Raw genomic sequence first — 21,537 nt, forward strand, 5'->3', positions numbered from 1 at the left:
TTTCGAGTCAGAGTTGATGCAAGGCATGGAGAGTGTGAGCAAAGGTGGTGCCAGAGGTGCAGGGTGGTGGCAAGGGTATACCTGGTCAGAATTCCATGTCAAAGCCTGCTTTCCATTCAGAGTTGTGCTTTTACCTGCAGCTGTTTCCAACAATTACAGACTGTGTTAGATCCCCTGAACTTCATGCCTGTTGACTTTCCTTGCAACCTGATTCCTCTTAACCCCAACCCAGATACCCTTTCAGCATCATTTCTGAGAGTGAAATATAGGAAGGAAGCCAGATGGATTCACTCTTTAACTTTGTTTCTTGGTGGCAGGAGCTGGTGGTTCGCTTTTTGAAGCGAGCAGCCAGTAATCTTCAGCAGTCTTTGAGGATGCTGCTCCCAAGTCGGCGCCTGGCCCTGTTTGACCGCAGGCGCATCTTGGCTCACCAGCTGGGTGAATTCATCATCTGTTACAATAGGGTGAGTATGGGTTGTGCCAGCCGAATTCTGGTGCGGCAGAGGATTAATGTACATGAACTAGAAATTCATGCTCCCAGCTTTGCTTTTATGGCTCCAGTGTAGGTCCAAAAGATGCAAAGAATTAGGGAAAACTGAAGCATGAACATTCGTATGTTTGCTTTCTACCCTTCTACTGCAGGGGAGCACAATGTTTTCAGCCCTGAGGGCCTATTTGGTGTCACTGGGGGTCCCAGGAGTGTGTATGTATAGAGAAACGCTGGGGGGGGGGAGCTTTAACCTCACCCCCATTCTAGCGATCCTGTCCATGATCGCTGGGGTGAGGGTGGGGGAAGATTCCTTTAGGGTCATCAAGAGAGGAAGGATAAAGTCTTCCCCCCTCTCCCAATCTCGATCAGCACTTCTCCACCAGCATTAACAGCACAGAAGCAGCTATCATGACTGATTTGGGGTTGCTGATGAGAGGCAACAGCTTTGTCTTCTCCTCCCCATTCCAGTGCCTCTAATAGGCATCACTGCTTCCATGTTGCCACTGGGGTAGATGGGGGGAATTTGGAAGAAGGGGGCATGGTTGCCATGCATCTGGCCTCTGGGAACTGCATGTAGCTCACAGATAGGGCATCCCTGTTCTACTGAAATGACTGACTGGGGTGTCTTTGCATGTTATCAGCAGGTGGTCCGTGAACCCCAGTTGACTTCTGGAACTCACAGATCATAATGTGAGGTTCTCAAATCCTGTTTCAGATATTACAGGTTAATTTGCTTTCCTGGCTTCTTTATAATGCAGTGCATAATCCTATGCTTGAATTATTATTATTATTATTATTACTACTACTACTACTACAACTACTACATTTCTATACCATCCCGTGACTGAAGCTCTCTGGGAGGTTTACAAAGATTAAAAACCATTAAAAAATACCATATAAAAAGTTTAAAAATCAGTTACATAATCACACAAACAGATAGCAGATACACAGACAAACATATATGTGAAAGAACTTTAAGCAATCAACCATCACCATAAGAAAAATCCAGGACCTAATTAAAATTGTATGCTGCCAAATGCCTGAGAAAAGAAAACGGTCTTGACCTGCGGCCAAAGGATAACAATGTTGGTGCCAGCCAGGCGGTGTATTCCATAATTGGGGAGGGGGGCACCACAGAGAAGACCCTCTCCCTTGTTGCTGTCTTCCAAGCTTCCCTTGTAGGACACACTCAGATAAGGACCTTAGATGCTCAGCATAGTGTTCATGCTGGGAGATGCACTCCATTAGGTATTGCAATCCCAAGCTGTGTTAAAGCTTTATAGGTTAAAACCAGCACCTTGAATCAGGCTCGAAAACATACAGGCAGCCAGTGCAAGCAGGCCAGAGTTGGTCTTATGTGTTTGGACCTTCTAGTACCCTGTTATCAGTCTGTGCTTTGATTTGCCGATGTCACTGAGCACTAAATAGATAATCCAAAGATCTGTAGACTAATGGCTATTACATTTTGGTGGATGGGGAATATGGCAACAGGACAGCATCCCAGGATGCCGAAGTAGTTGCATCGTTAGGTAGATTTCTGGAGCTGCTGTTCCCTTGATATGGTTTGTTTATTTTATAATTTATTTTAGCACTTTTATCCCGCCCTTTAGCTAAAAAAGGCTCTCAAGGCGGCTTACAAAAATAATTCTTAAAACAGTCCCTCCCCACAGGCTTACAATCTAAAAACATGATACAAAAGGAAAGGGGATTGGGAGGGAGGAAGAGGTTGTGATTATCTCTGAAAACTTCAATAATAATAAAACTTTGACAGCAACTTCAATGAAACTAGGTTTTTCAAAGTGAGCAGACTGCTTCACTAAAAATGAAGTCCAGATTAGATTCCCTATCTAGAGAAACCATATAATGGCAACTTTTAAATTGGTGGTCAGGGTTTCTGACGCCTTTTGGTAGCCATGTTTTGGTAGAAGCCAATGGGGTGGGGAGGGCTAAAAATGGTGAAATGCAATTTTCCAGTCTTTAATGAATATTAATGAGATAAGTGGCAGACCTAATCTATTGCAGGAATCACACATAATCCCCAGTGCTTGAAGGCCTTGTTGAAACATACCTGAAGAATTCAGCACTGCAGGTGTAGTGAATATTAGATAGAGGTGTGCACTGACCCAAGATTTGACTCAGATTCCATATGCATCAACACAGATACCAAAGTATGAGGCTTTGTGCCTCCCATTAACTGTCATGGAAAATCAAAAACAGCTATAGCTTTTTCTCTTGGCTAGAATTGGATAATATTTCCAGGCACAGAAGCCCCTTAGGAGAGGATTGTGCCTGCCAACTGTCAGAAAAATAGGTGCTGGGGTCTTTGTGTTCCGTACTTTTATATTTAGATTTTTTTAAAAAAAATATGTATTTCGTGGCAGACTTAGATGAAAATTGCAGGGACAGTTGCTCCTGCTGAGGGGATCAAGTATGCTGTATATCAGAATGATACCTGCAGGAGGTCTTGTGCAAGAGCAGCCGTTACATTTTAAGGATACTCGAAAGAGGATGTACTTAACCCTCTATATTCCTTGTCAAACATTGTTCAGAAAATGACACACAGCTTAGCAGTGGCTCTAAGTAAGAAATCTGCAAAGTTTCAAAAGGATAGGTGCAGTGGTTCATGTGGAAGGGCAGTTCTGTTTGGCTGTATGTGTGATTTGCATTCCCTTCCCCATCCCATGGCATTTTGGGTGAATCTGTATAAAAATGGTGGACATTATAGATATGTCCTGAGGTAAGAAATGTGCAAAGTTTCAGAAGGATAGTTACAGAGGCTAGGGAGTTACAATGCTTGAAAACCAGTTTAAGACTTTTTTCGTAGTTAAATGTGGTAGCATTGGAACAATGGGTCATCTCACAGTCCCATCTTTGCCTTACTCTGTCCTATCTAACTATCCTATCTTACCTGAGTTTGTATGGGGACTCCAGTCTTGTGAGGGGAAATGTCACAAGTTTTACTACTTGGTGTTTTTGTCATGCATGATGGGGGTGGGGAGTTGTGGAAGATGTAGCACGGAAAAGGTGGATAGAACCCCAAGGGCATTGTGGACCTGCAACTCAAAGAAAAGGCATGGAGAACCCCACAGGCATAGTTTGAAATGAAAAGCCTTTTTTGAAGCAGCTTTGACATATCATATACTGTGATGGAATTGGAAATGGGTAGCTGATGAATCCATGGCTGCTGACTAGTGCTACTGATATCCCACAGTGGCAGAAGTGCCTGCAACTGAAGCACTAGCTGATGAACCTGGAAAACATGTTCCAGGAGAACCAAAAGTTTATAAGCTCACCTGTATCTTTAGGGCAGGGGTGCAGAACCTCTTTCAGCCCAAGGGCCGGATTATTTCCCATAATGAAGTATTTTGTATATTCATTTTTATAAAGAGGTTTATTACCATATATTTTTTCTCAGAAAAAGAATAGATCAGTTAGGTTGTTTAGAATTAAAATTTAAGCTAATAAAACTCTTGAACCATAGATGTGCATTGTACAATTTGTTTCTAATACCAAACATATTTTACTCAATTGTGATAATTGTGAATATATTTTGAATATAGAGATTTTGAATACATGTTCCATCTTTTGAGCAGGATAAGTAGACCTCATCTCAGGACTGAAGTTTCTTACAGTGGTGGTAAAGAGAAATTACAACAGAAAATGTATTCTCTTCACCCCTGCCTCTCCCCACCCCCCACAAGCTATAGCATAAAGAGCCTAGAGAAGAGGTCACTGGCTATCTTACCTAATAGTTAGTGTCTTGAAGTCTTGTGGTATAGGGTTAGATGATATACTCTCTGAGAACTCACTTAAAAGGTGTTTCTGGTCCTCATTGTTGTTAAAGAAAATCTTTAACATTTGGGCATCCTGCTTGTAGTTATGCTGCTCACCTCTCTAGGCCAGGATTAACAGTGAGGATCAGCGAAGTTCCTATGTGGCTTGTGAGTGCCGCATGCTCTGGGTGCACCTAATGTGAGACCTCCCGCAACTCCATCTGGACGTAGCCTAAAAATCATATAATGTATGTGTTGAAAGGCTTGTTTGAGACGTTACTTTAATGTTGCTTCTTTGCAGGAAACGGATCAAATGGCTCAGAAAAAAATAACGAAGAAACAAGACGAGGAGGAGGAGGAAGAAGGGGTGGACGCTGAAGGCTTTCATGACTTTGTTACTAAGGCAAGGTATGAACTGACTCTATAATGCTTTGTTTAAAGTAAAAATAGTCTTGCCTGCGTCTAGCTCTTTCCATACCATCAACCGCAGGTATATTGAACATGGGGGGCTGGGGCTAGGGGGAGATTTGTGCTTGCTGCTCCTGACCTCTCTATGTTCAGTGGAAGATGTGAAAGGGGCGTTTGTTTGCATTCAGCTGATTGTGCAGCGCTTCTGGTTGGTGAGAAAGAGCTTATGCGAATGCAACTCAGTTGTACATGCATAGAGGCCCCTCTCACACCCTGTTGAACACATGGAAGTTGGGACCAGCAGGTGTAATTCTGCCCCCCCCCCCCGGTGTTCAGAATGCATGCAACTGAAGGTATGAGAAGAACCAACCACCTGCCGTCTAGCAACCCTCTTGCTCTATCTGCATTGGCTTTGCCCACAGTGCAGATGGACAGATCAAAAGTGTGGTTCATGATTTAACTCTTTGTATAAAGGTGAGCAACTTATCTGCATTGAAGGCCCTATTGGAAAAGTATCCAAACTGTTAACTGATTTAGCATAACTTATGTCTTCACGTAAGAGCTAAACTACAGTTGAACATACCTGTTTTTCAGAGATTTTTACCCTCAGATGTGTGTCAAAATTGTGTGTGTGTGTGTGGGGGGGAAACAGATCTTGAGATATGCATTTGGAAATCTTGTTGGCAAGACAATGGTTTTGGTCTTCTTATTTTCCAATCCTTTGCAAATCAGTTTTTTTTCAAAACAAACATCTCTTTCCATCAATAAGAGACAGAGAGCTGCTTCCCAAGGAAAAGCTGGGATTCTACAAGCCTGCCCAAAAATCTGGGGTGCTTTTATATAGCCCAACTCTCCCTTCGTAAGTATTTTGGTGTTTCAGTCTGGTGAAGGTTTTAATATTCCAGACTAGCTGCCAATTTGGGCCCTGATAAAGTCCTTGGATGAATACCTGTTAGAATTCCTCTTGATGAACAGTTCAGTACTTTTTTGGGGTATAGCTTTTTTATCCCTCATATTTCAGGCTACTATGCAGCAAGATGGTTAAAAAGAAGGAAAACTGTGCACATACTTGTGTGTTTATGCATGCTAAGCAAGACTTTCACTGGTGGATTGGCTGCAAAAGGGCTGTGCTTTGTGTATTTACTTGGTTTTGAACTCTGCCTTTAGTTAATGTCTTAGCTAGTAATACTGAAAGTTCATTGTTGTAATTTGGCAGAGGCAGATAGAATCAGGTATACTGCATTGTGGACATGAAGATTACCTTCCTGCTCATTTCCTCCCTCTCTCTTCATGCTTTCCCACACAATGGTAAATTTGCACTAAAGGTGGGGGGGAACCATTCTGTGTCACAGATGCTGAGGTATACCACTAGAGTGGTGATAATTGAATGATGGGCATATATCCTAGGAGTGACAAGGCCCTTGACTACTGGGGCAAAATTTTTTATAGTAATCTTATCAGCAGTCATGTTCTTCTTGTTGTTGTTGTTGTATTTATACACCGCTTACCATAATATTGCATACCTAATCAGAGTCAGGTGAAAAATAGTAAAGGGGGAGTAAAGTTTTTAACTTTTGTAAACTGCCCAGAGAGCTTTGGCTATGGGGCAGTATATAAATGTAATAAATAAATAAATAAATAAATAAAGTGACTTATCTATTGCACCGCATTCTCCATGTAGTATATATACAAATACAAGCTTACATCTGAATTAGTAGGGATCAGGGATTCTAACCCCAAACTCTCAAAGTGGTCAATAGAGCTGCACAAAGATTGTCCGAGCAGTCACTTGAAGAGGTAGTTATCATCTAGTTAAGCCCTTAGGAAGCTATGTGAAGGTATGGAAGAGCTATACTGCTCTGGTTGCTTTGTTTCGTTTTTTGTTTTTAAAGTAGTTTCCTTAAATGCAGTGTGGAATTTCACTGAACAGTTTACTAACAAAAAATATCAGTTCAGTGTTGATGCCCTTTTAGTTCCCCCCCCCATGTCTTTTTGTTTCACCTGATTCATTTATTTGATTAATTACATTTATATACCGCCCCACAGCCGAAGCTCTCTGGGCGGTTCACAAACGCTAAAAACAGTAAACATTAAAAATATACAAAATTTAAAAACCATCAGAGACATAAAAACAACTGTATAAAAACAGCAGCATCCATTTAAAACAACAATTCTGGGGTCCATTAAAAAACAAACTTAGCATTCAATGCCTTTAAATGCCTGGGAGAAGAGGAAAGTCTTGACCTGGCGCCTGAAAGATAACAATGTTGGCGCCAGGTGAGCCTCATCAGGGAGATCATTCCACAGTCGGGGGGCCACCACCGAAAAGGCCCTCTCCTTTGTTGCCATCCTCCAAGCTTCCCTCGGAGTAGGCACTCGGAGGAGGACCTTAGATGTTGAGCGCAGTGTACGGGTAGGTTCATGTCGGGAGAGGCGTTCCATCAGGTATTGCGGTCCCAAGCCATGTTTCCATACAAGTGTGTCTTTGTATCTATTGTAGATCTCTCACCACTTCATAAACATTTGCCGTTTGCTCCTTTTTTTTGTTCCCTTCTCAACTTAGTGAAAGTGATTTGGAGGAGGTTTTGACGTTTTACACACACAAGAATAAATCAGCAAGTGTCTTCCTGGGCACAAGCTCTGGAGCTACAAAGCACAGTAATAGCCAGTTGGAAAGCAAGGCCAAAGAAGGTAGGTATGCCTTTCCCACAGTCTCTGATAGCCTCCCATAGAGTTGTGGAGAAACCAAGGTGCAGTACTTAACTTGGTCTCCCTAGCAGATACGTGGAAATACTGAAATGTTTAGATTGATAAGAAATTTCAGTGCTTGGTTGGGTTTTGTAGATACTGTCAACCTATTATGTTTTTTTATGGCGCTGTCAACAAATGTATTTGTAGATACAGTCAACAAACTATTTGCCAAATTATAGCCTTCCCCAACCTGTCACCCTCCACATTTTTGGACTACAACTCCCATAGCCCTAGTCACCATGGTTAATCACGTTGGTGAAGGTGGTCATATTAGAAAACAGTAATAGGTACCACAATAAACATTGGAGAGCAATACTATATGCTGTTTCCCAGCACTGTAACTCTTAGGATTTTCCTCTCTTTCTCCCCCTACCCCCCACATCCCAAACTTCATTTCAGATTTCTCAGAAAAGGTGGAAAGACCTGAAAAACAGAAGCCCCAAATTCCAGTGAATAAAGAAAATGTAGCAGAGGAGCTGAGAGGTGACCAACCCAAAAGAACCAGACTATCCAGTGAGTAAGAAAATTGGGAGAGGACTAAACTTGCAGCGTAAATCATTGGGGGAAGGTGCTAGATGTTAGGGTCTGACAGATTTTTATAGGTTCTGTTTGTCATTTAGGCATAATTAGAATCAGTGGACATAGCAATAAAATGCATTTCTTAGCAAACCTTCAACAAACATTAAAATAATATTTATAGCAGAAAATCAGGCAACTAACATGCCAAAAATTGATACTTTTTTCAGTTCTTTCTTTCTTTCTCTGGGCGGTTTACAAAAGTTAAAAACAATGAACATTAAAAACAAACATACAAAAATTTAAAAGCATAAAAACAGCAATATCCATTTAAAAGAGCTAGAATTCTTTGTTCTATGCTTTGTTATATTTCCATTATGATATCTTTGAGTAGTATAACAAATGCAGAGATCAGTCAAATGAAAGATTCTCTAGATCCTTTCATCCTTTCCAATAATACCGCATTCTAGGTTGAACGTTTTCATGGATATTGAAAGGAATAAATTATCTGTCTTGGATAGAACTCCCGATATTCTAATCTGTATGCGAAACTGATGATATATAGAAACAGACATTTTATAGAATGGTTATAATTGTAAGAGTTCATCTAGAATTTATAAAAAATTACTATATATTTTATGTATGATATTGATTTTATGAATACTCCCAAAATTAAAGTGCCCTGGAGAGAGGTAACTAAACAAATTAAACATATAGCTGGATTTAATTCCAATAAAATCTAAAATTCGATGCAATATTGGTTGAAAAATTAAGTACTATGCGTAAAAGTCAAATGAACAACAATTGGGAATCTGTTTTTAATAGCAGCTATATTACTAAATAGAAATGTAGGAATATCTCTGTAATAATAGAATGGTGTCATAAGATGTTGGATATAACTAAATAATAGTGTATGTATAAATTAGATAAAATCCATCAGAAAAACATTGTATAATGGAAATCAGATCTTTTTAATAAAATACTCAGTTGGGAAATTCAAACATTGTGAAAACAACTCTGTTACGCAATGTGTCCTGCACAATCTCTTAGGCCCTTTGTTCACTTTTCTGAACAAAATTGTAAAAGGTTGCGCCAATATTATTGTGAATGTTATGTTTGTTTTCAGTTTAAAATATGAAATGTCTATTGAGCTTGGGTATATCTTCTTCTCTTTAATAGGAGTTCCTTCTTCAACTGGAGATGGCGAGAATACCCCACAACTCAGCCTCCGTAGTGCTTCTTCCTCTGTTCCTAATGCCATCCTCCCGCAAAGCATCAGTTCCCAGCCGCCCTCTTGTACCACTTTCTCTGATAACGCACAGGTGCCTGAACATCGCTCAGTCCTTTCTCTTTCTTCTGGTTCTAGAGTGACTCCTTCCCCTTCTTTCCAAAGCACAGCACCTGACAACTGGTCTAATACAGCAAAAAATGCACCTCACCAGTCCTCAAACAATGCAAGCTTACCCCGTTGTCGGTCTGGCAGTTACACTGTCAGCCCCTTCTCTTCCTTTCAGAGTGCTATGCAGATCTACAGCCAGAGAATGACCCGCCCATCCTCCGCAAAAGCAGGTAAACTGGTAGCATATCAGGCTGCTTAACTCCCACAGTATTGTAATACTTTTACTGTCTAGCAATATTCAGACAAATTGAATTAGCCCAAAGGTCTCATGGGACTAGGGAAGTATCTATTTGGGGAAATACTTATTTATTTTTCTATGAGAGGCTGATTTCAAAAAAGAAATAGATTCAGCAAAATAGATTCAGAAATTGGCCTCTGGTTGAGTCCTAGATTAATAATACATCTGTGAGATTCTGCTGCTGATTAGGCAATTTCCAAAACAATAAAATACTATCATTTTGCCTCTTCAACCTAGCTGCTTGTTGGCATTAGTTCCCAATAGTTCAGGAAGTGATTATTAAAGTTTATCCATGTGAAACTGCTTAGGGCAAAGTATGGGGCAGCCACAGAAGGCAACCTGCATTGAAGAATGGATGACACAGATTAATAAGAAGATAAGAAGAGCCATGGTGGATCAGACCAAGGGTCCATCTAGTCCAGCACTTTGTTCACATAGTGGTCAACTAACCAGGGAGCCAGAAGCAGGACATGGGGCAACAGCACCCTCCCACCCATGTTCCCCAGCAGCTGGTGTAGCTGGGTTTCTGCCCCTGATACTGGAGGTAGCATATAGCCATCAGGACTAGCAGCCATTGATGGCCTTATCCTCCAGGAATTTATCCAACCCCCTTTTAAAGCCATCCAAATTGGGTGGTGGCCATCACCACATCTTGTGGTAGTGAATTCTGAAGAAGTCCTTCCTTTTATTTGTCCTGAATCTCCTACCAATCAGCTTCATGGAAAATGACCCCTGATTTTAATATTATGGGAGAGGGAGAAAAATATCTCCCCATCCACATTCTCCACCCCATGCGTAATTTTGTACATCTCTATCATGTCTCCCTTACCCTCCTTTTTTTCAAGCTGAACAATCTCAGCTGTTGTAACCTTCCCTCATAGGGGAGATGCTCCAGTCTCTTGATCATTTTAGTTGCCTTTTTCTCCACTTTTTCCAGCTCTACAATATCTTTCTTTAGATGTGGTAACCAAAACTGCACACAGTATTCTAAGTGTGGTCGTACCATAGATTTATATATACTTGTATAATAGCTCTTTTCATTTTGTTAAAATTATCTGGCAAAATGCAAACAGCTCTCAAGAGCCCCAGAACCTGCTTCACTAGCAATACACATGATGGGTGTCAGAACATCTACACCTGAGGAGTAGCGTCTTCTGAAGCAGAGCTTATTCTCTCATCTTCAGTGCCTTTCACCTGTCATTTGGTCTACTAGCACCTAGGAACTTCATAGAACATAGGAAAATTCCTTATACTGACTGGGTTCACAGAACATGACAACCCACACTCATCATGCGTTCTTTTTCTGGGTTGTCCATGGTTTGTTAACATGGCTGGGTGCAAACAACATGACAATCCACAGTTCACTGACAACCCACACTCAACTCATACTCAATCTTGAGTGTTGGTTGTCATGTTGTGTGAACCCAGCCAGTGAGTCAGATCATTGGTCCATCTAGCTCTGTATTGTCTATTATACTGTTTGGTAGAAGCTCTCCAGGGTTTCTGGCAGGAACCTTTCCCAGCCCTAACTGGAGATGCCAGGGATTAAACCTGGTACCTTTTACATGTGTCCTACCACTGAGCTATGATCCTTCCCCTTCTCTAGTGCACTGCTTTTTTTCCCCTTTCTGTTTGTAACTTTCTCACTTAAAATAATAATAATAATAATAATAATAATAATAATAATAATAATAATGTATAATACAATATTTTAAGTGTATTGTCCCCACTTCAAGAACTGTTAACTTAGCCCAGGGGTGGTGAACTTGTGGCCTTCCAGAAGTTGCTGTGCAACTCCCATCATCCCTGACTATTGGCTATGCTGGCTGGGACTGATGGGCACTGGAGTCCCGCATCTGGAGTGCCACAGTTTCGCCACTCCTGACTTAGTCCTTTCCTCCATTGAGATGACAAACTAATAACCTAGTAACCTCTCAAATATTGATTTAGCTCTAGCAGGCTTACCCTACTGAGGTAGGTGCCCAATTTGAGCAATACCAATAACATCTGCTCAGATGCCACTGATTTATTTCACAGAAAGTAGCATTGCTGACCCACGGCACTGGTCTGAGGGAATGTTTGGCACTGTAGTAGGCCAAACCCCTATCTTTCACTTCTCCAAAATCTATGACAGCAGATTTTTTTTTTTTTGTAATTTTCTTTCTGATCCTGAATATCACCTTTTGGATTATTTTTCTCAAATGGTTCGGCTGTGTCTTCTGTATCTAACTCAGTTAAATTCACTCTTTGGGTATTTTTTATCTTGAATTTATCTGCAAATTTCAGATGCCATTTAATTTGAAAGTTATGAATGTTATTTTGTGTTTTACTTTGTCTTCCATAGCTGTTAGCTGCCTTGAGTACCATTTGGAGTGAAGGTAGAATACAAATTTAACAAGCAAGCAAGCAAACAAATAAAAACAAATATTTAACCGTGGCTTCTCTTTAATTAAAAAAAATCCCTATCATACCCCATTATTTTACTTATCTGAATCATCACTTGTCAATAAGATTAATTATCCGTAGTATATTTCTGTATCTTGTCCTTGATAAGTAGTGCTTGGTATGAAACTTGCTTTGGATAGAAAGCAAAAGCTACCGCATATGTTCTGTTTTGTGCACAATGCGGAGAGTGCAAAATTGGAATCGATACTGGCGAAATAAAAATATATAAATTGGAGCACGATCATAAGAAGGAGAATATATGAGTATATTCTGTAGAAAACACTTTTGATTTAATTTTGTCATGCAGATGTTTGTCTCGTGCCAGTTTCAAGTGCAGAAGGCACCTTCTCTACAGGCTGCAACTAACTCTTGCAAAGTAATCTCTTTCACCATCTTTAGCAGGTTCAAGGAGTCACAGCCCAAGCAGACAGCGTGGTGCATCTGCCAAAGTGCATAAGGAAGGGGAAGATGGCAAGCGTTACAACCATGGTATTGTTGCAGCAGAACTGCAGAGACTGGCAGAGAAGCAGGCAGCCAGGCAGTATTCTCCACCCAGTCACATCAGTCTCCTTACACAGCAGGTACATAATCAGAAGCGTTCTCCACTTGGAACCAAATTGGGATTTTTTGGTGGTAGGAGAATTGCACAAGAGAACAAAAACAAGGAATGAAGCCTGTGAATGAGTGAAGGCCAGACTGAACAGGATGTTTCAGCTAGAGTTAATTCTTTTTAATGGATCTTAAGGCAATGCTTGATCACATGAGTCACTTTAAAATGCTCATCATGTGTTCTTTTAGCCCATGAGGGGTGTTGGGGCTGAGGATAAAATGTAGCAGAAAAAATTCTTTGAATTAGACATAGACCAGAGGACATTGAAAGACTAGTTACTTGAAACCTACTTTTCCCATATAATGAGATGCAGGTACTGCCAGAGACAAAGATCAAAAGCAAAAATAAGAGAGCATGCTATCATGGAACACCCAGATGTACAATCCTGAATCCTGATATCATGAAAGCAAGTAATAGCATTCCAGAGGTTGGGTTTGCATGGATGAGACTTGTGGAGAGGAATGGGGGTAAAGAAATATTAAGGATGGGCCAGAGGTTCTGCGTTAGGACATTTAGGCAAGAAAAAGCTTCAGAGAGCTGGTTTAATCTTGCATTACCCACATTCTTGGATTTGAAGGGGGAGTAAGAAAGGGCAGTAGAGCTACCTTGAGCCAATTTGCAGGCTCATTTAGATTTTTTAAAACAGCAGGTTATTTGCTCCAGCAGCCTTGGATCTTCCCTGTCCTTAGGACAAGAATCCTGCTGGTGCAGTGTTCTTACTGTTTTAAGAAGACAGATATAACTGCTAAAGAGGAAGGGATGGTATGGGGCAGCAGCACTGGTATCTCCTGCTGCGCCTTTCACAGTTCTCTCAGAGGAGAAGCAGTATACTATCTCCTTAAATTCATGCAAACTCCATGGTGGAAGGGTGCCCCTCTCCATTTGGGTGCCTGATCAAGCAGCATAGTAGTTTTAACTGCAGTGGTATGTGGTTAAGCTGTTTCTATGACTGAGATCAACACAAGTGGTAAGACAGCAAGGACGGCATTGCTACCACTGTTATAATATCTCTGTTATATCCCTCTTAAAAGTCCTGTAGCTGTCAAGTAGATGATGCTTGTAGAGGTAGAAATTAACTATAGTACAGGCGTTTATATTACAAACAGTAATAAATGCCACCAATGTGATTCCCTTAGCAGTGGTAATTGGTGGTGGTTTTGGAGCATGAGGTGCCCACAAAAATGTGCAGCTGTGTATGGAAATGAGTTACGATTCCTGAAAGCTAGTCAGAAAAATAAATATCAGCGGAGAGGCCTTCTGTTTCCCTTCTAATTCGCTTGGAATTGGTGATGTATCTGTGAAAGTGCTCTTGATCCTATTTTTCTGTGCTTATTCCTGCCTTTCCTTCTCCTTCCTACCTTTGCTGGTTTTAAACAAGATAGGGATTTGTGCGTAAGGAACTATTGAAGTGGTTGGGATCGAGTAGTTATGTCATTTAGGATGGTCCGCCCTTGAAGGCTGATGGATCCTCTTGGATTCCAGAAAGCCTTAGAGGGTTCTATGGCTGGTATCGTCGACGTTCCTGTTGAAGCCCTGGTTAACAGATGGAATCAAGACCTAACTAGGGCTATTGATACGATCGCCCCCAAATGTCCGCTCCGGCCCGTTTCTAACCGGGCACCCTGGTATACAGAAGAACTCAGGGAGTTGAAGCAGGAAGGATGACAACTAGAGCGCCGATGGCGGAAAACTCGACTTATTTCCGACAAGACACGACATAGAGAACATCTTCGTTCCTATGGGGTGGCAATACGTGCAGCAAAGAAAGCTTTCTTCTCTGCCCGCATTGCGTCTGCGAATTTGCGTCCAGCTGAACTGTTCAGGGTGGTGAGGGGTCTAACGCAGACACCTTCCCCCCTGAACCCAGCTTTAGAGCCTTCGGTAGTTTGCTGTGATGCCTTTAATGATCATTTCACAGATAAAATCTCTCGGATAAGAGCCGAGTTAGACACACGCATTATAGCAGAAGCTGACAATGGAGTGTCCAGCAACTCCGCGAGCAGGATTACACTGGATCAGTTTCAGTTGGTGAGTACCGAGGACGTGGACAAGCTGCTTGGAAGAGTGAGGAAGACGACTTGCCCTCTCGATCCCTGTCCTTCTTGGTTGGTCGCCCAGGGAGGAGATGCAGTTAGATTACAACTACAATGTATTATTAATGCATCTCTCAGGGAGGGGAGTTTTCCATCGTGTTTAAAAGAAGCGGTGGTACGGCCACTTCTAAAAAAGCCCTCCCTGGATCCTCTGGATCTTAACAATTATCGACCAGTATCAAATCTTCCATTTCTGGGCAAGGTGATCGAGAGGGCGGTTGCTCACCAACTCCAAGCAGTTTTGGATGACACAGATTTTCTAGACCCATTTCAAACTGGCTTTAGAGCAGGATACGGAGTTGAGACCGCCATGGTCGCCTTAGCGGATGATCTACGCTTGAGTATTGACAGGGGGAGTGTGTCCCTGCTGGTACTCTTGGACCCCTCAGCGGCTTTCGATACCATTGACCATGGTATCCTTCTGGATCGCCTCAGGGGATTTGGAATCAGGGGCACTGTCCTTCGGTGGTTCCAGTCCTACCTCTCGGGCAGGTTCCAGATGGTGATGCTTGGGGATAGCTGCTCCTCAAAAAAGAAGCTGCTGTGTGGCGTACCGCAAGGTGCCATCCTTTCCCCAATGCTATTTAATATTTACATGAAACCGCTGGGAGAGATCATCCGGAGGCATGGGGCGGGGTGCTATCAGTATGCTGATGACACCCAAATATATTTCTCTATGCCTTCGACAACAGCATCAGCTAAGGATAGTGTGTCTCCTCTGAATGAATGCTTGGAGGAGGTAATGGGCTGGATGAGGAAAAACAAACTGAAGCTGAATCCAGACAAGACGGAGGTGCTCGCTGTCAAAGGCCACAACCTGGGTTTGGAGGTGTGTCAACAGGTTCTGGATGGGGTTACACTCCCCCTGAAAGACTGTGTTCGCAGCTTGGGGGTGCTTCTGGATCCGTCGCTCCAAATGACAGCCCAGATAGATGCAACGGCCAGGAGTGCCTACTATCAGTTTCGGCTGATACGCCAGCTGCGCCCCTTCCTAGAGCTGGAAGACCTAAAATCTCTTCACTGGCTGCCGATTAGTTTCCGGGCGAAGTACAAAGTGTTGATTATTATCTTTAAAGCCCTACATGGTTTGGGTCCAGGCTACCTGCGGGATCGCCTTCTCCCGTACAATCCGCCCCGCACACTCGGGTCCTCTAGGAAGAATCCACTTCAGCTAGCAAAAACTAGATTAACAACTGTTACCTAGAGGACCTTCTCTTCTGCTGCTCCCAGACTGTGGAATGGCCTGCTGGAGGAGTTTCGTCAACTTGACAGTCTTTTAGAATTTTAAAAAGCAATAAAGACTGATCTATTCCGGCAGGCCTATCCAGTGAAATTTTAGAATGTTTTCAGGATGTTTTAATCATGTATGGTATGTTTTAATTCATTTTAATGTGTATTTTATATCATGTTTTTATACTGTTTGTTTTACATTTTGAATTGTTTTAGTGTTTGTGAACCGCCCAGGGAGCTTCGGCTATTGGGCGGTATAAAAATGCAAAAAATATAATAATAATAATTTGGGGAGTGATGTTTGATCATTTTCAGCTTCAAGCTTAGTCCTGACATTCAAATTATGGCCGTCTTTTAGTCTCCAATGTGTCAAAATAGTTCACGTTTACCTGAGAATGGTGGGTATGGGAGCACAGTCTGCAGCCACATACCAGAAGCACAATGGTTCATCTCTACATCTTCATTTTTCTTAACCTCGGTGATAGAGTTGTCCTTTTGAATGAAAGAACTGTTTGAACTTTGCTTTGGTTAAAACACAGGTACTAATTTGGTGTTCTGCTTAAGGAAAATATTATGACAGATATCATCCTTCATCTATACATTTCCCTAGCTTTTGGCAGTCGATGAAACATTGCAGATAGCTTTATTTCCATGGAGCCTATTAGAAGAAGAAGCCAGGAGAGCATTGTTATAGGGTAATAATGCACTGCACAGATATTTTATTAATGTAGCATTACTTTAAGGCAAAGAGACTGTAGGTTAGCTTGTATTGTGGTCCAACGTTAATTTCCTGGCATCTCCGGTTGAAGCATCCCAGACCTGAGAAAACCTTTGCCTGAAAACCTGGAAAGTTCCAATCAGAATTGAGAATACTTGGCTAGATGTACTGTGGGTTTGACTTGATATGAAGCACCGCTTGGGGCCACAATCCTCATAATCACTCATCTTGATCCACGTACCCAGTGAGCCTTTGGATTTGGATTTCCTGAACAGCAGTCTTCTCCAGTGGAGTTTCTAAAGCAGTTTACTCTTGCAAATTGGGCGGCAGGGCAGGGAATTTCCTGTACAAAGAAAAGTTCAAAAGTCTCATTGGGTATGTGCAAGTCTTTAGGCCCTCCTGAACTGTGGGTGTATTTTGAAAGTGCTCAGAAAGTTCAAACCTATACAACTGCCACTTTGCTTAGTGAGTCATCTTGCACTGAACATGCGAATATGATATAGGCAATATGCACATGGGAACATAGGTGATGTGCACATGGAGATGTGCTTTCTTTATTTAAAAAAATGCCTGTACTTTCTGAGCTGTATGCTGTGAGGTGGCATTGGTTCTGTGTGAGGTCTTTATCAGTGGCTGCTCTGTGTTTGTGGTTAGGGCAGGAAGTAGTAGTTTATTGCAATTGTCTCCTAGGCTGCAGCACTTTGTGGTTATTGGGGGTAAATAGAAGAATGTGTTGCATTGGCCCAGCTTGATAAAGAGGAGGAGAAATCTAGTAGGAGCTGTCCTTCTCCGTGAACAAGTGTGTGAGAATTCAGGGGCTGACTATCACTAGGAACAGCTCCAGCTCTTCCACCCAGGGAGTTTGATCACAGGGATAACATCAGACCACCCAGGCGAGAGCTGGAATGAGATGTATCTGTCTTCTCAGTTGAGCCAGCCAGTGCTCAAATGTTGCAGCCAGGATTCCTGCAAATGTGTTGATATACCCCTATCAAGATGGCAGGGGACACATATTCCTTTCATGTTTTCATCTAGGCAGGGAGGTGGTAATTAGCAGGACCTGGGCAATCCTGATAGAACTTGATGGAGAATATGGAGTTCAAATATCCTCTGCAGGATTTTCATAGTAATGTCTTTCTGTAGCTGCTTCAAATGGAGGATAAGGCTATCAGTGGCTACTGCTCATGATAGCTGTATGCTACCTACAGTGTTGGAGGCAGTATGCTTCTGAATACCAGTTGCTGGGGAACATGAGCAGGAGGGCGATGTTGCGTTCATGAACCGTTCATGGATTTCACATGGCTATCTAGTTGGCCACTGTGGGAACAGAGTGCTGGGTTAGATAGGCTTTTGGTCTGATCTAGCATGGCTGTTCTTTTGTTAACATGCAATTTTTATCTGTCCAGCATGTGCTGCATTAAACTAGACTGATATCCCTAAAATAAAGGAGATATAACATTGTTTACACTCAAAGGACTTAATTTCCTTGATGTGATAAGTGCTCTCTTTCTTTCTGTATTCTTTTCACTCTACGGATTTGTCACTTTCCTTTCCAATGTGGCGTTTCAACATAATGCAGAGTAGATTCCCAGACAGTGTCAAGGGGCACCTGAGTGGCTTCTGCTTTTTTTCTCTTCTTTCATGGGAGATTGCTCACAGAATTTACTGATTAGTGGGCTTTGAGTAATACTGACTTGTAGCACCTTCAGTAAGATGTCAGACCTTAGGATTTTTTTTTCAACATTTCAAATCTGTGTCCTATCTTTAACTGTAGCCTGCAATATGAGGTGTGTATTTAATTTGTTTTAACCATTTATCCCCATCTTCCTCCTTTCCTCCCCACCTCCCCGTAGTGGGTACTTAAGTGAGGGTGTGACCTATTTGTAGGTCATGACCCTCCAGTGGAAGACATTTTGAAAGAAGAAAGGTGTCTCTGGAACAGACCCATTCCTGCTGCTCTCTGGCTGAAGAGGCTTTTGTGCAGTTGGAATGGACCTTGTGATTTGAAGGAGGCCGCTAGCTGAACCAAGCTGAGCTTCAGGGAACTTTAGTTGTGGCAAGGATTATTCCCTCATCATCAAACATTTGGCACGTCCATGCCCTATTGAAATAGCTCCCACTGAGAAGTTTTGAAGCGAAGGGTACTTTAATTCAGAGCCTGATTCTTTCAGCAACGGCAAGAGGCAAGTAACCATCCGCTTCAGCGCAAACTCACCCCCACTTTTTATTGTTAAATGGATGCATACGCTGGAGACACTACAAACGAATCTGCAAGTTTGTCAGGTTTCCCAGGAATGTCTCTGGCAGGTCTTTGTCTGGAACGTTTTCTGGAGACTAGAACACTTATGCTTTTTATGCATGTGCATATCCTGTAAGCTGGTAAGCTAAGCAAGCAGGGAAGGAATGTCATGGGCCTTTAGCCAGATCAGCTTTGGTACACACACAAATTTCACACCTCTCAAGCCTTTTAGTCCTTGCTCTCATTTTCCTCTGGTGCATAGTTATAAATGCAAATGTATACATGAAGTGAACTACCCTGAGGGTAGATTTGTACTGTATGGGTGTGGCTGAAAATGGGCTTCATTCAAGAGCTGACTGGCCTTGGAACTTCTCTCTAGCATAGCTCGATTCTGCAAATGGTAAGGCCAGGAAGTAGCAGCAGCCTGGTTATATCCTTCTCTCCCTGCCACCACCCCCATCAATGACTATTATGTACACAGTTCCAGAGGAGCAGATATGGGGTATGTTAAGTTGTCTAACTTTTGAAGTAGGAAGGTGGGTATGGGAGATGAGAAGCACTGATTGTGGACCCCCTTTGTTAGCAGAGGTGGGGTAAAGAAAATGATAACCAACAGTCTGGTGTTGTGGTGTTTTTTGTTTTTTTACACTGGTGGTATAATGCCTCCCAAAGGAATAGTTACTGCTAAGAATACAATAAATGATTGGTTCAACCACAGCTAACATTAAGGGTGTAAAACAACAGTCTTGGTACTGTTAGACAGCAGTTTTGTACATGAGAGATCAGTTGTGGTTGGTTACTGAAAAGGGATGTTATGAATGTTATATAAGTAAATAAAATTAGTCTTTGAGGAGAATGATGGAGCTGCATAGTAGGTTTAATGAGTTGAAAGGCAGAACAAAAAGTAGTAAGATTAGATAACCTTCTGTTCTGGGCCTCTCATGATGGGAGCGTTTAATGAAGAATGGAAGTTCCTTTGGTATCATGAAGATTTAAAATGGATGCAGAATGTAACAGCAAAGCACATCTTAATCTACCTGTCAGCTGGAGAGGATTGGCATTTTTTTCTGGGTGATAGGTTGAAGCTGCAGCACTCTTAGCATGTGTGCAATCTGTTGGCTGGCTTGGCAAACTGTTTAATATGATACTGGGCTCTGATTTATTATATTTAGAACACTTACCCTGCTATTGAAAAAGAAACTCAGTGGCTTACAATATATAATGCAAATAAGGCATTTCTTAAGTAAATTGATACAGTGAGATTCTTCATATTCTTTTGCTGCTGCTCCTTATATTCTCTTCTTTCCATGACTTTGCTGCCAGCTTTGCTTTTGCCTCCAGAAATCCAGATTCAGTCTTGCCAAATCCACCCAAGGGTCTCATGGTTTATCAGGAAGTACAAAGGCCATGAAAATCTTCATTGCTGTTACTAATTGTTCCTGGGTAATTGCAGCAGATAGATGAAATAGATTTTAGCCCAAATACTCCCTGAATGATGAGTGCCTAGAGACAACAGCTGAATCAGAGTATCATTCTCCTAAGATGGAATTCTATTAGTTGGTTGAGAGGTTGTTTACAAGCAGAACTGTTGCAAGTAGGCGTACACAGCCTGATATCCTTCTAGCCACAAGGATCCGGTGGTGAAACCAGTGTCTTGCTGGCTTGTACGGGCTGGGGTAGATTCACAGGAGTCAAAGCTTCTGGCATGAGGGCAAAGCCAGGTTGACCTCCTTCCACAAATAAGTCTTCATCTTAAGTATGTGTACAATGAATTGCTCCTTGGCCAATAAAATCTATTTCCCCCGCCCCCAGCAAAACATTGTTTGTTCTGTGTTTTGCTTGCATTTAAAGATCCAGTTTGCACATAGCAGTGGCAAATCATGGGTGAATTAAATTGCAATTTGCTGCGGAGTGTACCAGGCATCAACCCCAGATTGGGCCTATCGGGTGTGGCTACATCCATACCCAGATACTCTATGGGTTGTGTTTAACCTACAATTAGTAGTTAGGTTTACTGTGGGCTGCTTAATCCTCAATTATCCTATAGTGTCTGGGTTGGGATGTCATGTAGCAACTCCTGATCAACCCAATTGGAAGTTGAATATTAATAAAGGCAGTGTAATGTGCTTGGCACATGCTGTGGCAAATCATGGGTTAATTAACCCACAGTTTGCTGCCATAAGAGTACATGTAACATCATGACAGTCTGAAATTCATCAACCAACTGGTGCGGGGACTGTCAGTATCAGGTAATTCAAAGCAGAGCTCTGCAGTACAGATCCACAAGGTATTATGGGTTACCCAAGGAATCCACCAAGCTGGCAGGCTAATTATAGCAGCTGAAACAAATCAATGCCCTGAAGGAGTAACTATCAAAATGAACGAAGCTGGTGGGCTGGTTCAAATAAGCCTTGTGTGCTCTGGTGTGTGTGCTCTCCTTTGAATCCATTGCCTGTATTTAATTCTGCTGTAATTTAAACACCTGTCTACATGGAATGTGTGAAATGTCCTTACCCACCACACTGAACTGTTTACACACCTGCCTCACTTGGAAAGACAGCTTTAAAATAAACAGCGTTTGGATATTGAAGGGGGAATGGACCAAGGTAGCACAGGAGGGGGAGGAG

At 42.0% G+C, this 21,537-nt stretch overlaps 1 protein-coding gene across 1 annotated transcript in view; it reads left to right on the top strand.

Moving 5' to 3' along the window:
* TTLL5 (tubulin tyrosine ligase like 5) overlaps nucleotides 1-21,537 on the top strand; it is a 150,090-nt gene that overhangs the window by 62,324 nt on the left and 66,229 nt on the right. Inside the window, exons 24-29 of the mRNA XM_063117892.1 lie at nucleotides 318-464; nucleotides 4,565-4,671; nucleotides 7,235-7,362; nucleotides 7,822-7,935; nucleotides 9,118-9,507; nucleotides 12,420-12,601. Of these exons, the coding sequence (XP_062973962.1) occupies nucleotides 318-464; nucleotides 4,565-4,671; nucleotides 7,235-7,362; nucleotides 7,822-7,935; nucleotides 9,118-9,507; nucleotides 12,420-12,601 (1,068 nt within the window). The remainder of the gene's footprint in view (nucleotides 1-317; nucleotides 465-4,564; nucleotides 4,672-7,234; nucleotides 7,363-7,821; nucleotides 7,936-9,117; nucleotides 9,508-12,419; nucleotides 12,602-21,537) is intronic.

Source organism: Elgaria multicarinata, chromosome 2, assembly GCF_023053635.1.
Source record: "Elgaria multicarinata webbii isolate HBS135686 ecotype San Diego chromosome 2, rElgMul1.1.pri, whole genome shotgun sequence".
NCBI lineage: Eukaryota > Metazoa > Chordata > Lepidosauria > Squamata > Anguidae > Elgaria > Elgaria multicarinata.